Here is a 20,600-nt window from a genome sequence, read left to right on the forward strand (position 1 = left end):
TTATGGTAACAGTTATAGGAGCATCCAACCTGTAAAATATTTCCATTTCACAAGTGGCCCAGGAAAGATCATAAATATTAGATACCACTGCTTTATAACATTGAATATATTTGATCCACAGGGTGGCACAGTGGCACTATAGATAGTGCAGCTGTCTCACAGCTCCAGCTACCATGGTTGATTCTGACCTCCAGTGGTGTGTATGTGTGGAGATTGTATATTCTCCGTGACCATGTGAGCTTCCCCCACATGGTCCAGTTTTCTCCCACATCCCAAAAACATGCTGGTTGTCTGGTTAATTAGCTACACATGTAGGTAATAAGAGAAGTTCATGGGCACGAGGGACTAGGCTACAGGGAAATATGAAAGACAAAATTAACTTGGACTCCTATACATAGAGACAAAAACTACACATCAGACTGGGTTTTGAAATTAAATAATTTTTATTAAAGTGAATGACATGCTAAGAAAGACAAATTCAGACTTTTTGCTAAATTATGATATGGGATATGGTAATCCTATAATTCAAACAATTAATATTAACGACTCCCAACCAGGATATGAGAGAAGTCCTGGGATTAGGCTGCTCTTTTCTGGACATGAAATATCAAGCTTCCCCCTGCATTAGGATGTTACAATCTAAACTTATGTTCAAACAGTCCTGGAGTGGCATTGCAATTTCATAGGCATCTTCCTTCAGTTAAGATTTTCAACCAAGCTATGCACATTAACAGTGGATGAAGAGCATGGATTCTGCCCTCAAACATTACCAAAACACAATGGTATTATTTCTTCTGTGGGATATTGCTGGTGCAGAATGGTTGTTCTATCTGCTAAACATCCATAACTACACTCTAGTTGTTCATTGACTTGACAGGTGATATGCAGATTGCTCTTACTCAGTGCTTATTATAAGTGTCAAATAATGATCCAAGAGAGGCACTCTTGATTGGGAAAATGAGAATGCAGACATTGTGCAAAATAGGTCCAGTAGGAAGTGTGGATGCTGGTGACTGGCAAACCAAATTCCACAAGCAAAAACATCTGCACTACAGGTTAAGAGAATGGGCAATAGGTAACAAGCAACAAATTGAAGGTGGGGGAGAGGCAGGGGGAAGTAGTACCAGTAGAGAAGAGAAAAACAATTGGAAGAAGGGATAGGATGAATTATATTGTACAATGATAATAGGCCAGAAATACCTGTATAATAAACATGAAGCTTTGGGTGATAGGCTAAAAGAAATAAATCAGAAGAGGGGAAAAAAAGCACCAATGTCAACAAACAGCATATTTTTCATTTGAATATTTTTGCCATAACATGAAGCATTTATAAATACATGGATGTTGCAATAAGAAATGTAATTTATTTACAAATCTGTCATCTGAACACTTTCTGCATCTGGTGGTAGGCTTTTTAAAAAATGTTTTTTTTTAATTTTTTTATTGCTTGCGGTACCATATCTTATAACAAAATGCTCACAAATCCATTTGACATATTTGTACTTTTACCTTCCACATACCATGGGCAGAGCCACATAAATATCAAAGTAGAAGAACAGCATAATACTGATTAATTTTCTTACAAATATCTAACTGTATATTCATTCAATAGTGATTACTGAAATCTAGATTTTGAAAACTTTTTGCTTTAACTAAATCACCCATCCAGTGATTAGTGTGCAACCATGTTGTATTTTCTAGAGGAAAAAGTAAAGCACAACAACCATCTAAATCTTCCACACATACAAGCAACAAGCAAAATTTTCATAGCTGAACTTCCATTTTGGGTAGTTAGAACAGACCGAAACAAATAAACAAAAAAAACAAGCAAAACCACAAAGGTGTCACAGCCTGGCTCAAAATGATTATTATTTGAGAGGGTGCTAGAAAATGGTGGTAAAGTATGTTATCTTGGACTTAAGTTATCTTCAGGCTGTTTGTACAATATAGAGGATTGAGAGGAGGATGGTATTAGAAATCTGCATAAAACTATAAAGGGATACAATATGTTGCCCAGGTTAGAACTTCTAGTACCTTGAACTACCAGAATAAAACTCATCCAACAAATGTTTGAAGAAACTCAGTGAAAATAGATTAAATAAAAAGACCAATTGTACAATGATACAACACTTTTTAATTTTTTTTTCTTTTAGTGTTTAAAACATCTTTTACACAAACAATTGCGACAACATTTCTCAATTCCATTTTAATCTGCTCAATTCTGCTCTGGCAAGTGAAGCTTCTTAAATTTGAAGAGCAGGCACCCTACTCTCGATTGTACACCAATTAACCTAGTCACCCATTCCAGTGTAATGTTATCACAAATTCTACCATGTATTTGTAGGTGTATTTACAATGCACAATGATTTGATATTAAGTAAAAATTGAAAGATAGTAGAGGTGATTTGGCTGTGCTTTTTCCCCTTTTTAAAATTCTGCCTTTAAAGGCACTCTGCATGCTTGTTGGCTAAGGGATTTAAAAAGGCCCATGTAGAAGGGAAAAAACAACAAATATATCTACAACACAAATGAAATACAGTTTATTATTTTGCATCTCAAAATAAATCTGTTGTCCATATATAATATCTGCATAAGTTGTGGATTACTTACTCAAGTAAATCACTTATCCATGAAACAAAACCAGATTATATACTACGAAATAGTATTTGTGGCAGAAGAGTGAATATACCATGAAGACAATAAATGAACGATGAATACAAATTGTTCCTTCCAGTGTATTTCTCTGTATAGTCTTTTTGTTTAGCAACATAATAGAAAGCATGAATAAAATAATATTTCAGATGATATCCTTGCCCATCGTTCATGAATATACATGAATAAGTAATGAGATTTTAAAATAACTGCAAAATAAATTTGTTACTTAAGGCTCTTATATGTATGGCACCTAAGGATAGTTAGTGCAAGATTATTCCACTGCTGTGGTAACAGATCACGCATTCAATACACTACAACACATTTGGAATGCTGTCAAAACCTTTGCACTGAACGCAATGTGCTTTTGAGAAGCCTGAGTGTTTTTTTTGTGCATGCTTGCACCATGTTAGAAAAATCATGCAACAGAATTCCTTTTTTTTCTACTTTATATCTGTAATTGATTTATTATCTTAGCAAATCTTCCTTAAGGAACATTCTAAAAATTAAAGACTTCAAAACCTTAACTACACTTAAGCATTTCAATTATCCACTCAACCACACCCTGTGATAATTTAGAATCCAATCACATTACTTGTGCATCAGATTTCTGCACATAATAATAAAAAAAAATCACAAATCTACTTTTCCACCCAGTTCCTCCATAGTAGACATCCACTTAAAAATAAAAGCTATACAGTAAAACTAATAAAATTAAAGTGGCACTTGCTAGAGAGCTACTGTCAAATCACAACTGTTTGGAATACAATTACACTTACTGTTCCTTTAAAGTTTTCCTTGAAATAGTCATAAAAAGGAATACTACATTTTTTTTGTTTTAAAAAGTACAACTCCACATTAGCGTTGGGGCCTAAACCAACCATGCACTCCGATCATGTGTTTTGGTTCGCCTCTACCTGAGAAATGTTTCTGATTTCTAAAACAAGAGGACATGGGCATGGCCCTCCAATGCAGAAGATATCCAGATTTTTAAGAAGTGAGCAAGTTGAATAATTTTTGGCTTTTCCACTTGTGGTCAGATATTCCAAAAAGAGAGGATTAAAAATCTAACCCACAGAAGAGACACTTTGTCCCCATGGTCCCTGTTTGCACTTCACTCTGAAAATAATGCAGCTTTACTATTTATATTTTAATAAGATTTCTGTATAATTATTGAGGTGGATCCAAAATCTTGAATTCTCAGAATGATGAAAAGAAATTCTTGCTGTGGTTCACACCTAAAACACACTAAAAAGCAATGTGTGATTTCCAAGTGTCAATTTATTGGGGCCAAAAGAATTCTACATGGGGTTAATTTGTCCTACAACCACACATTTTATTTTGCCTTCATTTGGGACAACATGAAGCTTTCCATAAGTAGAGATAGCACACCAAACATTTTATTTGCAGATTCCATACAGTGTTAAAGGAGTCAGCAGAGGAAGTTTTTTTTTTAAGTTTCTTCCTTTATAGATACTTAATATTTTATGTTCAAGTGTACACCTTTTGTGTAATACTACAATGAATAATTAGAAAGCAGATTCAGAAAATCAGGATATGCAAAAAGAATGTTAAGTGACTGATTGATTAGATATGCTTTGAAGCCACATTGTGAAAGTTAACACATCCCTTTTACTGAAGTATGGGATGTGGTTACTTGATAGAAAATGGTTTCATAAAGCATGTACAAGCAGATTTCACAATTCAGTTTTAATTTTTTTTAAAAAAGAACTACATTGGCAGAATTAAGATTAATTCACTTTGATGCACACTATCCACTGGACAGTCTTTTTGAACTAAACTAGCAGGCCAAGACTTCTTCACCAACCACCATTCCACCCTTCAAAAAAAAAATTCAACTGCTTAATATTTTATAACTGAACGAATTGTTTTTCTCTTTAGTCATCAAAAAACATTTAACCTGAAACATTTACATTGCAAGCCACATCAAAATGCACATTGGCATTACACCAGTAGCATTTTGTGGTTTTCTTTTTTGTTCACCAGTAAAAGAATATAAAATCTTGTTCATTGAAGTGTTGACTGTAATAAAATAGATTTGCATTGTACTGCACAGTTTTTCCCGGAATTGTGAAAATGGTTGAAGGGACCATGCACTGCCAGAGCAGGCCTAAAGCTTCCCATGCCAAACTGCTGCGGCCTCCCAAGGTGCAGACCCTTTTTTTTAAATATCAGGAAGACTAGCTAGTGAATCAAGTAGCTGTCTAAATTAGTCAATGCTCTTGGAGTATTATTTAATAAATAGTTCAGGAGGTCTACAAAAAGTGGTAAACCTTTTTATAATTTGTGATACTTGACTCCAGCATCAACATTTTCAGTGCCAATTACTTGTTACGAGTCTGAGGCAGTTACATGTACCAAGAAGCAGATATTTCCCCTCCTTCCCCAACACCCCTCAACTTTATCACTATCCCAGGCTTTCTTTAAATTGTCACTTTTCTGTGATACAAATACAGTACTGGAGGAGGAAACACATTTTTGGCATTATTTTTAAATATAAATCTGGCAAACAAATACAGTACTTCAAAAAAAAAAGCAAAGAAAGAAAACACAGCGTTCCTAAAATACCCACTATACTTTTTAAAGATTGGTCTGCACAAAAATGTCAACAGTAAGATAAGTTGCAAAATAAGTTTTGCAGTTGTACCCTTTAAATACTTGATAAACATGTTTCATAGGCATCAGCAGGAAAATACTGTACTTATTGTCCCACTTTAAATACTAACCTCATACTTTATTTTATATGTTTCTTACCTATATTAATACTGAAAAAATTAAACTTTGTTTGAATGCTCTGAAGACCCATACATACACAATAAAACCGTTTTTTGCGCGTCACCTGAATAAATATGTCAGACATTGTCTTAACCGAGTATTTGCATGTTTGAACTTAGTTACAGTAATGTACAGTCCTAAAAACAGGTTCCCATTTCACTGGAAAATGCTTTATATGTTACAGCTTTGTTGCGGTAATTGTCAGTCTACTGCAGTGCATTCCAATGCTTATGGTTTTGTTTCCTTCCCTCTCCCATGAGGCAAACTAGTGTTCAAAACACCTGCTGTGGAGAAGTGAAAAAATGTTTTGTGTGTGGTTTTTTTTTTTAAAATCGGCCATTTTCTGGTTCCAGAATCTAAGTTAAGGCCAACATAAAAAAATAAAAAAATTAAAATCTCTTTAGCTTCCAAAGTAGTGGCTTAAAGGACTGCAATCACAGTACAAACTACCTGCATGGTGCATGTCTGCTCCAACATTGTCTGCATAGTGTACTGCATTGATCAGTTATCACACCCCTCAGTTTCTGCACATAAAAATGTGTAAATATTCCCAAACAACAATAATTAAATCTGGATTTGCCCAGTTCCTTTAGTTCTTTCCTTGTGACTGCTGCTTCAAGGGGGCTGGAGGGGTCCCTGCCGCAGCTGAAGGCTTGATCCAGGGGAGAGAAACCAATGGGGATGCTCGAGAGGTGGCTGTGGTTGTCATCATTGTAACCTGGATCACTTGTTCACTCTGCATCAGTCTAATCAGAGTTTTCACACGTTCCAGGGAGGCCCGAGTTCCTTTCTGTTTAGCTATGAGACTTGTTTTCAATTCTAGACATTTCTGTTAAATAAATAAAAGGTTAGACAACTTAAGTTCTTCAGTTGGCATATCTGAGTGATTGATGGTGAGCTGTACAGAACCTGAACAAATCACTGCTTGAGTCTGTATTCTCACCTAGACATTTTAATCTAATTATAGAATAAGGCTGTTCAATCCATCACATCTAATCAAGTGACTACTCAAAATACAATCACACACCCCCACCTCCCCTACTCTATTCTTTTGAAAACCCATCCAATTTCCTTTTAAATCAAACTGTGATCTTTGTCTCAATAGTTACTCCTGGTAAAGCATGTCCGGTCCTTCATTGCAAATGAAATTATTTTAACACTACCCTTCATTTCCCCAGTGGTGATCCTGAGTTTAGGCTCTCCTTCTTCCTAACTTGCCAAATGTCAAGACTAATATTTCACTACTTAGCTCACTCACAACACTCAAAACTAAAAAATTCCAAGACTTTCCTGAAGTACAAGGTCTCTCATACATGGTTGATAATCTATTTACTATTTCCTTTCTATGATGTTAATATTTTTCTTTACAACAAATAATTGCACCCAGCATTCCAACTGCAAATATCTTGTAAACATTACTTCATTGATTTTACATTTTTGCCCACATGCCCCCACCAAAATAAAACTCAAGATCCAATTTCATTAGGATGACTAAACCTTTGGTAACAGTATAAAATAAAATGAATTTGAAAGGTTTTACTGTGAAGTAATTTTTAAATTATTTTGCATGATCATCAGATCTTAATGGCAAAAGCTAATAGTTAAAATTGAATGGAAATTATGGTAAAGGGAATTTACATTTTATGTACAGAAGAGTATAACAAAATAATGTGGGAATATGCAAGTGTTATAGACAGGACTGTATGCTGCCATGATTTAATGGATATTCCACACTATTGATCTGTAGCATATGTATTGTGTCTCAAAATGCTTTTGTTATGCACCAATATTATTTAAACATGCTTTCAGTCAGTATTATAACCCTCAAATCAGTACTCTACTGTTATTGTCTTCTATTACACATATTTGGAAGACAGAAATAGGTCTACAAAATACTGCAAATGGAAATCTGAAACAAAAACAAAACTGTTGGAAATACTTAGCAGGTCAGGCAATATCTCTAGCGAAAGAAAGAGTTTTGATGAAAGGTCATCAACCTGAACCCCATTACTCTCTTTGCAGCTGCTGCCCAAATTACATTTTGTTTTGTTATTTCTGTATTTTAAAAAAATGTTTTAATTTTATGAAATCTTTGGTTTGTACTTAAAATTTATGCCATATTTGGAATTATTTAGGCAACATAACCAGCAATTTTTAAAAATTAGTTTGCTCCACACCTAACCTTCACAGTAACTCATCCCAATGGAATACAAACTGGGCAGAGACACATTCAAAATCTTTGTAATTAGAATATTAAAGAACACAATCACATTATTTGTTAAAGAAAATATGTTGCAATATACAAGTTTCTTTTACTCAGCATCTGGTCTGGAACCGCACGTGTGCACGTAGTGAAAATTCAGCTCATGCAAGCGAATAAACTAATTCAGCCCTGTTGTATTAATTTTTCAAAGTTTGCCATCCATGAATAATAAAAACCCCAAGTTGATTAGTGTTATAAAAAACCATGTTCAAGATCCAATAAGTCAGTCTGAACTTCCAACTGTTACAGACTATAAGCATGATGCTACTGCACTTCTAGGTGACTGCATGCAAAAGCAAAGTGTGTATTTGTATATTGGGATGCCACTTGTACTTTTTTTTAACTAGGAGTCTGAAGTAAAAAGGAAATACAGCTGGCATCCCATAATACAAATACACACTTCTTACTTTATGCAGTAACCGATAAGATTTGTGCACATAAATGAAGTGGAAAGGGAATAAAGGTTCATAATAGATTTTAGTCATTTGACCCCAACCAGTAACTAAGACTGTCAGAGGTATACAATCTCACCGTGACAGCATTACTGAGCAATCTGTCCTTCTCCTCCAGCTGTTCATGTTCACTCTTTAACTCGGTACCTCGCTTTAACAGTTTCCTTTTCTCTTCTTCCTTCACTGTTGAAATAACAATTACTTATAAAATAATATTGGTTTCTAAACCTAATCATTTTAACACCTGTGTGTATTTCACAGCAGGCACATGCAATTACAAGCATTTACTTTACTGCTGTTCTCTCTGGAGTGGCACACAGAAATCTACAGAACAATCAAATGAAAGTCTTACAAAGTGGTTTTGTTCTTAACAATTTTGATTTCTCAGCTGAATTACTTTATCTTTAATCAGTATGTCAAAATTCAGAGATTCTGAATAACCAAGAGCATCTCATTTACATTAAAAAGCAATAACAAAAATTATAAGCATTATATTGTTATTCCACATATTTCTATTAATGTTTGCAAATGTTTGATTAAAAGTGAATAGCGATTACATTATTGAGGCCCTAACCTGAGGGATTTATCCAGACTTAACTGTGGGAAGAAGCCAACTTGTATTAAAACAGCAGAGGTTAATTAAGCCCACACTGTCCTGATTTCAGGTGTATATATTAATTAAACTCCTTTATACCCACAAGTTCAGAACCTACTCTAGGCAGCTTCCACCCAAATTCATATTCCATATCTACAGATATTCAAGCTGATTTGCCTTCTGTTTAACAGATCTTACTTTTCTGCAAGACAGCATCATGAGACAGTGGACTTATTACTCCAAGAAGGAACTGAAATGAAATATCAGCATTCATAGATATTTCCCAATATAAAATGACAATAAATGAGATTATGAAGCTAGACACAGCCTAGATTGATCAGTTTTTCTGGAAGTAATGATAAAAGGAAACAGTAAAAGATACACAATGGATGAAAATCCAACCACTGGTCAATTTCTTCTATCAAAATGCTTCTGCAAGTTTGTGTCGTTTCTCTCCTCGTTTCGCTTCACCCTTGCCGTTTCACCCAGGGTTCCTCTGATTACTGTGATGTCCTCATTCATAATACAGCCAGATTACTTAGATGTGAAATCTTCTAATGGGAAAAGATTCCTCACAGGTTTTCGTATGCTACCAAAACTGTCCTTTCCGAAGCGTGAGAAACAACACTTTACATGTTTTCAACATTCTGCAGAGGAATGACAGCACTAGATTCCACATATACCGCAATTTAGCACCATATCTCTGACCCTTCCAATGTCTCTAAATTGTTAAAGTGCGACATCCAGTACTGGGTGAACAGAAACTTTGATTAAAATTTTGTCCCTTCCACAAATTCCATTTAGCCGCAACTTCACCCCTCTCTGAATCTGACTGTTTCCATCCACCCTTGATGTCAAATTGATTCCAAGATGAAATTCATATCACCTAACAGTATTACTAAGACCACCTAGTTCCTCTGTAATAGTGCCCAACTTTAATCCTGCCTCAGTTTATCTGCCACTGAAAACCTCACTGTCTTTGTCATCATCACAATTGACTGTTCCAAGTTTCTCCTGTCCAGCCTTAGCCTTCTTTTAATATCCATCGTAAACTTCAGGCCAGCTGAAACTCTTCTGACCACATCCTAACTCACACCTTGTCCTATTTACATTTCACCCTTCTCCTTGCCAACCTACAGTAACACCTGGTTAAGCAATGCTGAGATATTAAAACTCTCAAGCAATCTTTCAAATCTCTCTAATCTCAGTCATATCCTCCAACCTTTCATTCTCAGAGGCATTTGCGTTCCTGTAATTACGACCTTTTGCACATTCATGAACATAATTATTTCATGACTGGCAGCTGTGCCTTCAGCTGCCAAGACACAAAATTCTGTAATTCACTCCCTGATTCTGTCTTTCTAACTCTCTCTCCTTCTCTAAAATGCCCCCTAAGATCTACCTCTTTAACCAAGTCTTTGATCATTTGGCCTAATATCACCCTATGTCAGATTCTACATAGTGCCTTGTGTTTTGCTATGCTAAAAGTTCTACATGAACAGAAATTCTTACTGTTGTAAAGCTATTGTTCAGGATTGGTACGTTAAAGAAATGCTTGCAAAAATTTAAATAGAAATGGGGTAACTATAAGAGTTACCAATGTTTTGAGTTTTAAGCTTCAGTTACAAACTGAAATCTACACACACTCCCTGGAAGGACAGTGTAAATATCAGTAAGATCCTGAATTTGAACCTGCAATTGTCCTGTGCTACTTGCTACAGTCACCATCCAACATACACTACATTTTCATACCTGCTTTATGTGCAAGATAGGAATGGACAATAGCCAGAGTCCCAGGCCATGATACATTATCTTCTTTCTTTAATACCTGTACAGGCAAAAAAAAAGACATTTACCAGAGAAAAAATATTCACTAATCTCTCTTAAATAGTGGCTCTGGGATTACTGATTGAATTAAAAAATTTATTCAGTTGGCCCTAAACTGTAATAGTTATACACGTTTAAATAAAAGAAAATGACTTTTATAGTGCATTTTTTAAATCTGTCAAAAACATTACAGTAAGTATTGATTCTTGTGGTGGAGTCAAAGAACTTAGCTATTTAATTTCAATGATGTTCAATGAGAGAGAAACATGGTAGTCAGGACATAAGAAGAATCTTTGAGGAGATTCACATAATGAACCATTGTTATGAGGCCTTGATTCTTTCAATTCCCATTGTATAAGCTCCGTGGGAAGTGTTAGCCAGAGCAGAAATCAACATCAGACTTGAAAAGTTTTTCTTGATTAATTCAGTACATGGATTTCTTGCAATGGTTTCCCCCACAATGCCTTAACCATTTTTAAACAAGATTTCAAAAGGGAGGTCCTTCACTGGCACCTTAAGGTTTAAATATAGATGACAGGTTGTACTTCAGAAGAAATCCAGCTATTTTAGCCATATTGAGGTTTTGTGTCAGGTCAGATGTGACAGCTTGTTGAGTGATTTCTCTACATTTCATTTTACACTTTGATAGTTGGAACTGAGAGCAGAAAATGCAACTCATGTAAATTTCTCTCTCCAGAAGTGTTTGACGCATGGCCTATAATGTATGAAGCAGTAGAGCAGATGTGACATCTATCCATTAACCTCCTCTTTCTCCTCCTGCTTTATCATTATCCAGAAGCCAAAACACTTTTTTCAACAAGGTAATAATTCATCTGAACTTTTTCTACTTAACTTTCCACACTGGAGAGTCCACTTGCCTGGATAAGTGCAGCTCCAATAACAACAACTTTGAAGCAGCTTCACACCATCTAGGTCAATGCAGCCCACTTGATTAGAACTCCATTAACAACCATAAACATTCATTTCTTCCACCGTTAGTGCAGTGCCTGCAGAGTGTACCACCTACAAAATGCGCTGTAGTTACTCGCCTAGGCTACTCTAACAGTACCTCCTAAACCTGTAACCTCTGCCACCAAGGGGGACAAAAGGCTTCTGGTTTATGGGAACACCATTATCTGAATGTTCTTCTCCAAGTCACACAGCATCCTGACTTGGAAATATCTTTCAGTTTCTTCATCATCTCTGCATCCAAATCCTGGAATCTTTTCTCCATCGGCACCATGGGAGTACCTTCCCTAGAGGTACAGCAGCTATTCAAGACCTTGGCCAGCAACACCCATATATCAAAAAATGAGTAAAGAACCATCTCAGCTTCACTTGTTTACTCACCTTTTAGTTCCCATTGCTCATCTTTTCACACATTATTTCTCAATGTGTTACACACTTCTTCCCATCAACTGGTGGAAATATCCAACTATGCCTTTAACGTGTTATTTTTCCACCAAGCACTCATAAATCTGTTTCATTGCTTTTTAATTTTTCCGCCTCTGATGGAGGATCACACTGAAAGCACCAGCTTGTTCTGCTCTCTATAAATGCTAACTGGCCTGTTGTGTTATCATCATTTTCTGTTTTTGTTCTAAATTTAAGAAAAACTTGGATGGATGGATGGATGGATGGATGGATGGATAAATAAATAAATAAGCAAATGGTTGAAGTCTCCAATATTCAGCTGTACTGCTAGATACAAACCTGGTATCTCCCACGTTAATCTGGCCTCCTTTCGATTATCATAGATCAAGATTTTCTTATAAATGGAATCTAAATTGTCATTAAGTGGATACTCTCATTTTTGATTTTATAGAAATACATGGCTCTATATTGCTCAAAATTGGTTCAGGTGGTTTCTAGGACTGCTAATGGGTGTATAGTTCTGAACTAGTTGATACGGTCAACTGGGAAATAAAAAAAATCTTTTGTACTGATGACTGGTAAACAATACTACAGACACATTTTGCAGGTTTGCAATGAAGGATAGCTGCCAGTGTGGAGTAAATCAGCAGAAGATTTGAAATAGGATCCAAGTTAAAAGGAGCATTGGGGGGTGATATGTAGGTTTAAATGTTTTTTTTAAGCACAACTTGCTAAGGTGTTTTAAATGCACAGAAGGTCCAGAGGTATATCAAAATAAATTGTGTCAAAGGAGCACAACCAAATAAGAACCTAAGTCAAAGATCATGGTTTTAAGCATAAATGAAGAAAAGGAGTTAACAGAAGGATGAACTAATTGAACTACAAAGTCAATGACATTAAGAATTTTAAATTTAAGGTACTTCAGGATTGGCAGCAAGGACAGAACAGGATAGGATGAGGAATAACATAATTTTGGATGTTTGAAAAATGTTTTGGAAAGGATTATAAAGTTACCTAAATGGAAAAGATTGCTGAGATGATATTCCTAAATCTGGGAAGTCAATCTGGTCAGTCCTCACTAAAATAGGTCTAAGACTGATAATGATATTTCAGCTAAGATCAGCTAACTCAACATAAATTAATTCCCATACCATCTAAGTTTGCATACCTGAGATTATTTTATGATCAGCTCAGCATAATGGCTTTATTTTCTTTACAAAATATTACACTTTTAATGGTGCAAACAAATCTGCTGAATTAGAAAAGATGGGACCTGTACCTTTTCTTGGCATCTGGGGCAGACCCATACCCCCTTGGGAATTGTCTTAAGGGGAGGTTCCAAGCATTCCAGATGATAAACGCGAGAACAAGTGTCACATAAAAGTAGTTGACCACTACGTTTGCACACTGTACAGTAATCTTCATGAATGTCATCCTATAATATAAAGCAAAGGCAAATCCAGATTAGTTTAAGTTTTAACAAATATCACAAGTGGCATGGGCCAAAGAAATGTTAAATACTTCGAGGAAAGATGCACGTAAAATTTAAATCCCTTCACAACACATTAACATATTGTCAAACAACTCATGCCCTTGCAATCCTACTTCACCTGCCCTTAATTTCAACATAGAGTACATATCTAGTGTATTTAAAGTGACATAACCTAGAGTGTCAATTTAAGAATTGTTTTCTGGTTAATTAATACAATTGGTTGAACTTACATTGAACTGAAATTGAACTCTGCACTTCAACTGCAGTATAAACAAAAACTGCAACCAATTAAATAATCTTCCCTTTTTCTTTTTCCGCTGAACACAGACCTATGACTATTACCATCTCTAAGAATGTGGAGAACAAGTGCAAGAGAATGGCACCACCTGCAACTTCCCTTCCAAGCCATACACCATTCTGACTTAGAAATATATTTGTGGCACTTCATCATCACTGCATCCAAGTCCTGAGGTTTCCTACCCAGCAGTACAGTGGAGTATCTTCATCAGATGGACTGCTGCTGTTCAAATTGCAGCTAGTATTACTACGTTCTCAAGTTTGGATGAAAAATGCTGGTCTTGCCAGACATCCACATACATCAAATGAATTTAAAGAAAGACCCTCATTCTTTACCAAGGTGCACAGCTGAAGAACACTGGATAGGGATCAGAGTTATAATGCATTCCTGCCCATTTTTGCTCATGTCACATCTTCTGTTGGATGTCACTTTATAATGTTGGCTATTATAGAACAAGACAATAGAACCGTGGAATAAAGGAGGCCATTCATCTCCCGTCAATGCCAACTCTCTGCTGAAATAATCCCAAACTAATTTGGCTGCCCTGCCCTCTCCCCAAAATTGTATCTTTCTCAATTTCACATGTTCTATTTTTTTTTCTTTAAAAGGCAATGGTTTTCACTTCAGTTACTACCCTGACAAATTGAATTTCCCCTAACTTAGTGAGATTTTGAAATGGTGACCTGTTGACACCAACCCAGGTAAGCAGTCCAATCAAGGGCAACCCAAATTAGAACCCCAACTGTCCTCTCCAATCCTGCTAAAATAATTCTGAAACGTCAACTCCCTCATGTCTAGAAGCATTATCCCTGATTCTATTCTGTACATATCCTTTAACTTAAAAGCCTCTTTGATAAAGAAAATGTCTAAAACTGTGCACAACAGTATGACTAAAGTCTTAACCAGTACTTTGGACTAATTATTCCTGTTCTTGTAATGACAACTTAGGAACCACATCATTTTACAGTATGTATTTGTAACCTGACACTTTGCAGCAAGTAAAACAAATTGCTGCATTATCTCATACTATAAGCCTAAATTTTAGTCACTGACTCATGTGATATCTTAATCAAACTTCTTTAAAATATCTATATACATTACCTTTTTATCCCCTTTGCAGACAACTTGAACACTTCTAACGAAGTTACATTTAATCAAGCCGAACTTGTCTTGAACCATGCTGGTTTACTTCAATTATTTATAAATACTCACTAAATTAAACTCAAATTATGGATTCTGAAAGTCTGTCCAGATGTGACACTACATCACCTTGTTTACCGTTATCTAGCTTGTTGTCCTCTCCCTTTTGAACCTATATTAGATTCACCATTGGAACTAATCTCTCTCTTTGCTGACTTCATTCAACAACTTGAGATGCATTCCACTAAGACTTGGTGACCATCCATTTAGGCCTGGATTTTTAATTTTAGAACTTATTTTTAAAGTTTCTTTAGTGCAGTAATGTTTAATAATTGTCATATATTGTGGGCTTCTGCTTTGATCATTAGCGCTTTGGTAATGCTGCAGGATCACAAAATGCTTCAACTTCCACTCTGAGGAGTGAAATAGTCAAATCAAAAAGAAAAAGTTGACACGTAATGCCACACCTCAGATTTCCAATGTCTGCAGTTTGTTTTTGATTTTATTAGTAGGCAGAAGTGACTATCATGAAAGCTACCTGCTCTTTAAGCTGCTGCAAATATCTAAATCACAGCTGCAGCTACTCCCCGAGCCTTTCATTCAAAAGCAACAAGATTCCAAATAGGAAAACATTCATACTTTCAAGACTGGAGGCAACCATATAGTACACTGGAAATGAATTCAATTCCTCTCATCCAAAACCACCTTCTACAAGGGAGCAGTAGAGGAACAGCAATCAGGAGAGGGAAACCTGTTTGAACATTACTCCCAGCTCCCCTCCTTAGCCTGGATCAACTGTAATGTTTCTAATGCAGCATCAGATTGAAACAGAAATGTAATATAAATGATGGACATCTGAAATCCCAACAGAAAGTGTTGTAAATACACAGATGAGGTAGCATTCCTAGAGAAAAACAGAATTAGGTTTCAATTCAAAAATCTTTCATCAGAACAGGAAAATGTTACAGGAATAATAGGTTTTAAGCTAATACAGAGATAGAAATAAAGGGAGCAAAGTTGGCTCAGAGAAGCTTTTCCTCTTTTCTTGCAACAGTCGACACAATCAGGACCAATATAGGTTCTCATAACGTCTTTACATGAAGGAATAGAGAGGAGTGCTGATTACAAAAGAACACAAGAAAAAGGCAGAAGCACCATATGGCCTTTAATGCCTGAACTACAATCAGCCAAGTTCACAGGTGATCTTTCATCATATTTTCATGCCCAATCAACAACAAAATCCTTTGGATTCCCAATGATTCAAAATAACTATTCATCTCAGAATACATTCAACAACTGAGCAGCCACTGCCCTCTGGAGTGGATGAGCCCTCCATTCAAAGGGTGCACAAGCATCCTGGTGGAGGATGCATCAGGAAATGGGAGTCCATAGTGAAAAGGTGGTGGTAAAGGACAATTTTTATTCTAGATTAACCCTGTCTCACCATTGTTTACTGGTGAATTAATGATTGTATTCATGCCACTCCCTGCACTTGCACCAAATTGGAAACTTATCACATTTACTTCCAAGTCATCACATGCCTTGCCTTCACATGGTTCATCTTCACCTGAGATGGACTGTCCACCTAGATTACTTTTAGCTACTGGACTCTCACAAATGTGATCACACTTTCTTCCACCCAACTCTCTACCAGTTCTCCATTCTATTCTCCCAGATTCTCCAACCCAACCACATACATTGTGGCAATGCCACCTTCCATGACTGGGATTGCTATTTATTTTCCTTCAAACAAGATTGCTCTTCACCATGATTGATAAAGACATCAAGCATAGCCCTACTTCTACCTTCAACTCTTCTGCTCCATACCAAAACTACAAGGTTTCCAGTGGCATGACAAAATGACATCCTAAGAAGCATTGATGAACAGAGAGATCTTGCAAGCTCACAGCTCCCTGAAAATGGCAACACACATGGATAGGATAGTGAAGGTGCTTAGTGTGCTTGCCTTCATAAACAGGGTGATCAATTAAATAAGTTGGGACATCACACTGCAGCTGTAGAAGGCATTGGTTAGGCCACACTTGGAATACTATGTGCAGTTTTGGTCACCACACTAATAGAAAGGATATGTAGTGCTAGAAAAAAATGCATGAGATTCACCAGGGTGTTGCCTAGAATGGAGTGCTTTAGTTACAAGGAAAGATTGGATAGGCTAGGATTGTTCTCAATGGAGTGCAGAAGGCCAAGAGGTGACCTGCAGAGATTTATAACATTGTGAGGGGCATAGATAGGGTAGATAGTCTTTTTCCAAGGGGTAGAAGAGTCTAAAACTGGAGGACAGAGGTTCAAGGTTAGACACTTTACCACCCTCCAGCCTCAGCAGAATTTAATTATTTTAGTTCATAACGACTACTCTCTTTTTTTTAAAAAGAACAGTGGATGGTAATAAAGGTTCTTCTATGGCCATTTAGAACTACTCTCAGCCACGAGGCTACAGCACAAAATTCTAGGCTGATACTTCACTGCAGTATCAGAATGCCATCTTTCTCATGAGATGCTAAATTGAAACCCTGTCTGCTTTCATAAATGGACATAAAAGGTCCCATGACACCATTTTGAATAGAAAGGTAGTTACTCTCAGCAGCCAGATTAGACCAATATTTAATCCTTAATCAACAAAAACAGATACGGTCAGAATCACATCAATGCGCTGGAAGTTTGTTACAGGTAAATTAGCTATTAGGTTTTGTACATTATGACAGTGACTAAACTTCAGAAAGTACTTCTGGTTGTAAAATTCTTCAGTACAACCTGAAGCCATGAAAGACACTACATCATTTAAGTCTTCTTCCCTTTCATGTTCTGATTCCCAAAAACATATGTAGCTGGGTATGTTTTGTATCATCACCCTTTTCATGATTCAATCACACCTACCTTCAATACTATGAAAGACCAACCCTTTTGTTTTTTTCCTTTACTGCCCATCTTTGCATGTTTTTGAAATGTCAATAATATTTTACAGCTCTGACAAACTGCTGCATGGCCTACTGTGCATTTCCATTTTTTTCTATTAAAAAATAAGCTGGAAATCAAAACCTGGCGCTGCATGATATATAGGCCTATTTTATAGGACTGGAATATCAATGGAACAGTACCCACTTCTATGGTATTATTTTGATGCAACTATAACAAGAAAATCCATTTATATGCCTCCACTGAATTTTCCAGCCATTAAGTCTTAACCAAATAAGCAACTAACCAGAATCAGTGATCATAAAGTAGTAACTGGTTATATTTTAATAATTTCAGTTGCAGGTCAAATTAAACTGCATTAGGTTAATATTAAACCCATGACAAAATTACCTAATGTCTAAATGTACATTTCCCAGTATCAGAATTAGGACATACGATTCCCCACAATTATAAATGTTTGAAAGGCACAATACAAATGACTGAAAATATTCTAATGAATAACCAGTTTCAATTATGTTAAAACAGCCATTTGTTAAATAGTTTGGACAAATTAAAGTTTAGGGAGGGAAAAAAGCCTTCTTTAGTACTCAACATATTCATGTTCAAACACAACATAGACACAGACACTTCTCAATCACAGCAATGCAGATGCTTCTCATTTGTATTCACCAAAGATAAGGATGTGGAAGATAGTGTGTTCACAACAGGCTACGTGGATAATCTGGAGCAGGTAAGAATTTAGAAGGTTGCGGTATTAGATGTCATGGTATGCATAAGGTTGATAAATCCCCAGCAAGATCTATCCCAGGTAACTATGGGAAGTATGGGAGGAGATAACTGGGGCCCTGAGGGAGATATATGTAGCATTGTTAGCCACAAGTGAGGTGCCAGAAGACTAGAGGACAGCTAATGCTGTTCCTTTATTGAAGGAGGTCAACAAGGATAAGCCAGGTAACTACAGTCCAGTGAGCCTTACAGGAGTGATAGGATTTTCTCCAATAATTTCCCTAAGGATTAGGATTTACGTACATTTGGAAAGACAGGAGCTGATGAGGAACAGCATGGTGCAAGGGGAATCCTGCCTCACTAATTTGATCAAGTTTTTTTTTGAGGATGTAATTAAGAAGGTTGACGAAAGGCAGTTGTCTAATAAGAAATTTGAAAAGGTCCTGCATGGTAGGCTGATCCAGAAGATTCAGGCATACAGGATCAACAGTGAGCCAGCTAATTAGATCCAAAATTGGCTTGGTGGTAGGAGGCAGAGAGTAGTGGTTGAAAGATGCTTTTCTGATTAGATGTCTATGACAGTGGTGTACCACGGGGCTCGGTGCTGGGACCCTTGTTGTTTATGATATATTTTAATTACTCAGTTGTGAATGTAGACAGTCTGAGAGATAGCAAGGAAGGTTGTCTAAGAATACAGCAGGATATAGATCAGATGACAAGTTGGGTGGAGAGTTGTCAGATGGAATTTAATCCCTACGAGTGCAAGGTGATGCATTTTGGAATAGGACAGGTACAGCGAATGGTAGGGCACTAAGGAATGTTAGTGGACAGAGGGACCTTGGGGTTCAAGTCCATTGTTTTCTGAAAGTGGCAACACGGGTGCATAGGGTGGCGAAGAAGGCATATAGCATGCTTGCTTTCATAAGTCGGGGCATAGAATATAAGAGTTGGGACGGTACACTGCAACTTTACAAAAGACAGGTTAGACTGTACTTGGAGTATCGTGTGCAGTTCCGGTTCACCACACTTTTGGTAGGATGTAGCTGCACTGGAGACAGTGCTGAAGACATTCGCCAGGACGTTGCCTGGAATGGTAGACATTAATTATGGGAAGAGATTGGATAAGCTGCACTTGATTTCCCTGGAGCGAAGGAGGCTGAGAGGTGACCAGATATAGGTTTGAGGTGAGACAAAGCAGTTTTAAAAGGGATTTGAGGGAAAGTTTTTTTTTAAAATGTGTATACACACACACACACACACACACACACACACGAGTGGTTGATATCTGGAACTCACTGCCAGAGGTGGAGGAGGAATAGGATACAATCACTACATTTAAGTAACACTCAGACACTTGAATGGGCACAGCATAGAAGAATCTAATTTGGCCAAACGAGATTAGTGTAGATGGGCAAAAAGATCAGAATGGATGCAGTGTGCTGAGGGGCCTGTTTCTGGGCTGTACAACTGAATTCCTCTTTGATAATTCCTAGATTAAAAAAGCTACAAAAAGGCACAGCTTCTTCTTCAAATTATAAAATTAAATAACGCTGGAGCTCAATACTGTCAATTATAGCAACCATTTCAAGTTTTACATCTTCACATCCACATTTCAAAATATGCTCTTCAGAAAAGATATGATTCTCTAATAATTTACTGCTCCATTCAGGTAGCTGCAATCTCACTTGGACATTGCCCCAAATGGATCGCATCACTAATATGGGTAACATCTTACAAGCAACAACTTTTTAAAAAAAATAAAACGCAGTCATCCTTAGATAAATTGACAGGATTGGTACTGTACTTCTCATATTGGGCATAATAAAAATCTCTTTGCTTTGAACATCAAGAGATTTACACAGATAAAAACACCACAGAATGGAGACGACATACCTTCCAACAAAGTTCCTCATTGGCTTGCGTGTCAAGGAAAAAGGTGAAAACACGTTAGAAAGAGCTGGTTTACAGAATATAAACCAGATCAGTAGCACAGATTTAGAGATTAGACTAAGTAACAGAAGAACATAAGAAATGAGAGCATGACTTGACAA

The 20,600-nt window shown here is 36.6% G+C and overlaps 2 protein-coding genes across 3 annotated transcripts in view; one reads left to right on the forward strand and one right to left on the reverse strand.

Moving 5' to 3' along the window:
- The window catches only part of LOC127578619 (rho GTPase-activating protein 8-like), a 98,538-nt gene extending 82,934 nt beyond the window's left edge, over positions 1–15,604 (forward strand). Inside the window, exon 14 of the mRNA XM_052030794.1 lies at positions 13,779–15,604. The gene's annotated coding sequence lies outside the window, so the exon portion shown is untranslated. The remainder of the gene's footprint in view (positions 1–13,778) is intronic.
- phf21b (PHD finger protein 21B) overlaps positions 480–20,600 on the reverse strand; it is a 106,332-nt gene continuing 86,211 nt past the window's right edge. For both annotated transcript variants that reach the window (XM_052030789.1, XM_052030790.1), the window contains 5 exons: positions 20,443–20,465; positions 13,239–13,394; positions 10,511–10,586; positions 8,243–8,346; positions 480–6,277 (listed from right to left, as the gene is read on the reverse strand). In XM_052030789.1, the coding sequence (XP_051886749.1) occupies positions 6,038–6,277; positions 8,243–8,346; positions 10,511–10,586; positions 13,239–13,394; positions 20,443–20,465 (599 nt within the window). In that variant the 3' untranslated portion in view covers positions 480–6,037. The remainder of the gene's footprint in view (positions 6,278–8,242; positions 8,347–10,510; positions 10,587–13,238; positions 13,395–20,442; positions 20,466–20,600) is intronic.

This window comes from Pristis pectinata, chromosome 15, assembly GCF_009764475.1.
Source record: "Pristis pectinata isolate sPriPec2 chromosome 15, sPriPec2.1.pri, whole genome shotgun sequence".
Taxonomy (NCBI): domain Eukaryota; kingdom Metazoa; phylum Chordata; class Chondrichthyes; order Rhinopristiformes; family Pristidae; genus Pristis; species Pristis pectinata.